This window comes from Neophocaena asiaeorientalis, unplaced genomic scaffold (assembly GCF_003031525.2).
Source record: "Neophocaena asiaeorientalis asiaeorientalis breed wild unplaced genomic scaffold, Neophocaena_asiaeorientalis_V1.1 scaffold204, whole genome shotgun sequence".
NCBI lineage: Eukaryota > Metazoa > Chordata > Mammalia > Artiodactyla > Phocoenidae > Neophocaena > Neophocaena asiaeorientalis.
The window spans coordinates 5,724,235-5,729,925 of record NW_020173922.1 but is presented as its reverse complement, the minus strand read 5'-3'; the positions used below and the strand labels follow the sequence as shown (position 1 = coordinate 5,729,925).

At 40.4% G+C, this 5,691-nt stretch overlaps 1 protein-coding gene across 1 annotated transcript; it reads right to left on the bottom strand.

The window, feature by feature from the left end:
* Window positions 1-1,299: 1,299 nt before the first annotated feature.
* On the bottom strand, window positions 1,300-2,928 carry LOC112404486 (protocadherin alpha-10-like). The gene has a single exon (XM_024752490.1). It carries the CDS (start codon window positions 2,926-2,928, stop codon window positions 1,300-1,302), a length of 1,629 nt encoding a protein of 542 aa, XP_024608258.1.
* Between the last annotated feature and the right edge of the window lie 2,763 nt (window positions 2,929-5,691).

Here is a 5,691-nt window from a genome sequence, read left to right as displayed (position 1 = left end):
TAAAGAATCTCTACTTTGTACAGTTGAGCCAAAAAGAACAAAATAAACTTCCACATTATTTGATTCACACCCTTACAGCTCTAATTTCAAGTTCTCTGTGATATCTTTAAAGAAAACAATTCACATGATCATAGCATTGAGACAAAAAAAGAGTTTGTATCAATATATCTAAAGTACTCAATGTTAAAAACATTTTGAGTACACAATGTTAAATACTGAAATGTGACCAACAGCACCATTGTCAAATGGAAGTCCCTTTATATATATGCCATGACTGTTATGTTTAAATTATTTAGAGCAATGTTATTTTGAAGACCAGGCATCTTGGTGAATACAGGCAGAAGTATCACAATTCCCCTATATGGGAAGACCCTTTTGAACCTCAAAGCACAAAGAAGTGTGAATTTTCCCACTCTAAAATATTTTCATACAGCCTCATTACAGGTACCATGAATGGAAGAAATATAAGTATGGTCAATGCTCAAATAAAATTTCCAAATAAATTAGAAGATGGCAGAAATTAATGTGGAGGAGAGCAGCAATGCATTCAACAGGCAACTAGCAAAATTGTCATTACATTAGAAAAAATTTTAAGTTGTCTATCTGAAGCAGCTGAAGACTATGAAGAAAATAAGTTTAAATTATGAGGGGATTAAAGACAAAAAAAGTAAAATCATTCCCAAAGGAAAGGCTAAAATTCTACCTACTTTCTCAAAGAAGCATGTCATTGATTATAAAGAAACAAAATCATTTATAAAATGAGGCCACCTTAACAGCCCATGCCCGTCAGTAATACACAAGCTTATAGATTATAGGAAGGTAAGAATGTACACATGTATAAAACCCCAAAAACCAAATTATGAATTGTTAGGGTAATTTTGAATGCATAAACATAATGCGTAGAGGACACCAAACAGAATAAGAAAATGAATAGGAAGAATGAACTTGCTGCAAAATTGAGAAGTAGAAGATTTGAGCCTCACCCACATCCTCCATTTCCCATCAGTGATCCTTGTCTCCTTCCTGGCTGACTTAGCCTTGCTTATTTACAGGAAGCTTTAGCAGTCTATTTCATTTTTACTATTATTATTATTTCTCCAACTAAATAATATTCCCCGTATACTCAAGAAGACTGTGGTGAAAAGTAATAAAAATGGCTGTACTTCCATTGTGCTTTAGAAAAAACCATCGCAAGAAAAAGACAACAAATAACTGAAGCAATGGACTTAACAGTAATTTGTTAGTGAACTACTATGTGATTGACATTAAGAGGCATGATACATCTCAGAATTACTGTACTTACATTCTCGCAAAATTCCTGTTGGTCTCCAATATCTCCAGAATTCGAACCTGGAGGGACACTAGGGCTGAAGGCCATGAGATCTGCCTTGGGCGGCCCCTCCCCAGAGCACACCCGCTGCCGCCTCTGCTGCGAGTAAGACCAGCTCCCCACCTGGACACCAGCGCGTTCTCCAGCGCGTCCGCGTCCCGCGCCGACACCGTGAAGATGTGGCAGCCGGGCGGGTTGTTCTCCTTCACGAACACCGTGTACTCGGGCTGCGCGAAAGCGGGCGCGTTGTCGTTCACGTCGGCCACCTCCACGGACACGCTGGCCATGGTCGACAGAGAAGGCGAGCCCCCGTCCCTCGCGATCAGTACTAGAGCATATTCCGACACTTTCTCTCGGTCCAGGGCGCTGTCCAGCACTAGCGAATAGTAATTCTTGAAGGTGGACACCAGTTTGAAGGGGACTTGGGGTGTTAGTGAGCAGGTCACCCGCGCATTGCCACCGGCGTCATGGTCGGTTACACTGATTAGAGCGATGACAGTCCCCGGTGGAGCATCCTCTGGAATAGAAAGCAACAGTGACGTCACTAGCAACTCTGGGGCATTATCGTTGATGTCCAAGACTTCTATCAAGATTGTGCAGTGACCAAACATTGGGGGGTTTCCTTTGTCAACTGCTTCTATTTGAAGTTTCCATAATTTAATTTCTTCAAAATCTATTTTTCCATTCACTTTTATTTCTCCACTGTTTGAATCTATGCGAAAAGAGGCTTCTGTATTAGAGGAGACATCAGTTGCAAAGGAATAAAGAATGTGGCCGTTTGAACCCTCGTCCAAATCCGAGGCGTTAAGTCTAATAACCAGTGTACCGTTTCTTGCATTTTCCAGTAATTTTATACGATAAACTGTTTTGTCAAACACTGGGGCGTTGTCATTTACATCCAGCACTGTGATGTTTAACTCTACAGTGCCTGTCAGCTCAGGTTTGCCCCCATCCGTTGCTTTGAGCACCAAGAGAAGCTCTGAAGTGACTTCCCTGTCTAAAGGTTTTTTTAGTACTAGTTCGAGCGGTGTTACCTGCTCGTCGTTGGTCGGTACTTCCAGAGAGAAATACTCATTGGGGCTCAGTCTGTAAGTCAGCAGAGCGTTGGCCCCGATATCTGCATCGGAGGCGCCCTCTAGTGAAAAATGAGAGTCAAGAGGCCTAGTTTCGGAAATAAAGAGATTTTTGTGTGTCGCTGGGAATACAGGCGGATTGTCGTTAATATCCTTTATTTCCACCTCCACATGGAACACCTGCAGCGGCCGGTCCACGATCACCTCCAGGTGGATGCTGCACTCCACGCTCCGCCCGCACAGCTCCTCCCGGTCGATCCGAGAATTCACAAACAAAATGCCATTCTGCAGATTTACCTCCAGAAGGCCCCCGCGGCCTTTGGACGCCACCCGGAACAGGCGCGGCACCAGCTCCGCCAGCTCCAGCCCCAGGTCCTGGGCGATGCGGCCCACGAAGCTGCCGTGTTTGGCTTCCTCGGGGACCGAATAATGGACCTGGCTGCTCCCTGTCTCCCATGCTGCGAGGAGCAGAAGCGAGTGAAGCAGGAGCCAGGCTCCCTGCCTCTCTGGTCCTGAAGTTAACATCGTGACTCTCTTCTGGTTAGTAAATAAACACTTCATGCGTAGAAATATGTAGTCCTTTTGAGACCTTCCTTCTGAGTCTTTGTTCCTGATATCCCAGCTGATCTTAACAATATGGGTGTGTTTATAGTCTATAAAGCACCGGAACAGTGGCGAGCCTTTCTGGTGCGAGAATAATCGTTATTATTTTTTTTTTTTTCGGTTAAAACAATCCTCTCCTTGGAGAACAACGACATCCTGTGGCTTAAAGTGGAAGTGTGTTTATCGTTTGTACTTTCTTTCACTTATATTGCTTCTTTCGTGATTCCTTCATATTGGTCCATTGTGTGTGTGTGTGTGTGTGTGTGTGTGTAATTTTAATTCTTTCATTATATATTCTTTGTGTGTGGCCACTAGCTCTTTAAAGGTGGTTCGGTTTTACAAATTAGAATGCCAAGAAGAGTTTTATCTTGGATATGGGTATCTAAGAGAACGTATTAGAGCGCTATGTTATGTATATGAACATGAAAAAAATCCATATATGTAGGTTATTAGCAATACAGTTTTTTAGACTTTTAGAAATAGATCATTTTTGAATGGCTCCTTATTAAGTTTACTCCATTGCTAACACTCTATAATGTTCTATTGCTTAATATTTATACTATGTAAATTATTCTAAACATTTAGTCCAATTGTGTAGAGGATAACTCAAAATACCAGTTCTCTAAGTTATCATCTCAACTTGAGGGTGTTTCAAACCCATGCTCATATGCAAGCTACTTATCAGTTTGTCCAAAAACCATATTTGCTTCGATGTTAATGAATTTACCAAGTACTGACTCCTGGAAATACAAAACATATTTACCTTTTTCTCATTTAAAAGTTTTTTTTTCAATTACTGTATGTGCTCAGGGTGAATGCTGTAGTTTCCAACCTGAAGGACAGTGTAAATTTGCATTATATTCATTGCTATTTGTAAAAGTAATCTCTTTCTACCCCCCACAAAAAAAAAAAACCCACTGATGAGGAATTCAAGTTATATTTGTCACTTTGTTTATACCCATTCTATTCCAGAATGGGTTTAAGGAGATTAGGGTATCAAGAGTATTCTAAATCTCATTTAATCACTCAATTTTATTTTCTTGTTTTACTCAAATTTTTTCAAATGCTGAAATTTGCATAATTATTGATTGCAATAAAGTTTATCAGTGTTGTCTTAGAAAAATACTTTAATCCTGAATTTCCCTACTAAAAAAAATTATAAATGTTTACCCAAGGAAATCTTAGATTTTATGTAATAGCTACAGTCTTTATTTTAAACACATTTTAAAATAGTGATTCAATAATTAAATCTATGCCAAAGATTTACAGTTCTAACTACAGCTAGTTCTTTTATTAATTGTGGAAGCCATAAGTTCAAGACCAACATATTTACCTAAAGAAGAGAAGGAAAAACTTTAGCACGTGGGGGTGGCTAAATTTGAGAAAAAGACATGACTAGGAAATAAACCTCCTCATGTTTGCTGATTGAAATACTTCATTCCCTTTAGGAATGACTCCATGCTGTAGGTCCATTCTATTTTTGCTTTTAAGAATTCCTTCAGGGCTTCCCTGGTGGCACAGTGGTTGAGAATCTGCCTGCCAATGCAGGGGACTCGGGTTCGTGCCCTGGTCCGGGAAGGTCCCACATGCTGCGGAGCGGTTGGGCCCGCAAGCCATGGCCGCTGAGCCTGCGCGTCCGGGGCAAAAAAAAAAAAAATTCCTTCACTAATTAAGTACATATGAGAGATAGTTTTTAAAGCTCCTACGTTCCAAGGCTATCATATAGCTAATTACTACAGTATACCAATAAACCTATGGGTTCATTACTCTTTTTCCCCCCCCCTACCACGCAGCATGTGGGATCTTAGTTCCCCAATCTGGGATCGAACTCCTCACCCCCTACAGTGGAAGCGCAGAGTTTTAACCACTGGACCACTAGGGAAGTCCCTCTCACCTTGAAACAAGGTATCACAAATACTATGCTGCCAAGAGCAAAGGAATATTCATGATCAGTCTCATTTTAATGCCATCTAATAAAGAGCGTGTTAAATATGTTTATAAAAATAAGAAGTTTTAAAAGAAATGGGCTAACTCCTTTTTTTGTCAAGAATGTTAAAAGCAATCCTTGATTTGGGAAAATTTATGGTTTCATCCTAAAATTTCAGTCATTCTGAATTGAATTAAACTGTCTACAAAGGTTTTTTAAAATATTTATGTTAATAACAGAGCCAGTGGCAGACATTATCCGACTAAACTCAGTAAAAAAAAAAAAAAAAAGTTAAAAACTAAAATAAAAATTAAAAAAAAAACATTTAAAATTCAAAACACTTAATTTAATTCCATAGATTAGGACTTTTTAAAATGGTAATCTTCCAGTCTACATAATCTACTATTAAGAATAAAGTGTAGGGCTTCCCTGGTGGCACATTGTTTGAGAGTCCGCCTGCCAATGCAGGGAACACGGGTTCGTGCCCCGGTCTGGGAGGATCCCACATGCCGCGGAGCGGCTGGGCCCGTGAGCCATGGCCGCTGAGCCTGCGCGTCCAGAGCCTGTGCTCCGCAACGGGAGAGGCCACACAGTGAGAGGCCCGCGTACCACCAAAAAAAAAAAGAACAAAGTGTAAACACTGAAGTTCTAGTATGCATTATGTTATGTTGCACTACACATTCTGTACTTAGGGAGCAAAAACCACATTTTCATCGTGAAGGAAATTGATCGTAGCAAGTTTTTTTTTTTTTTTTTTT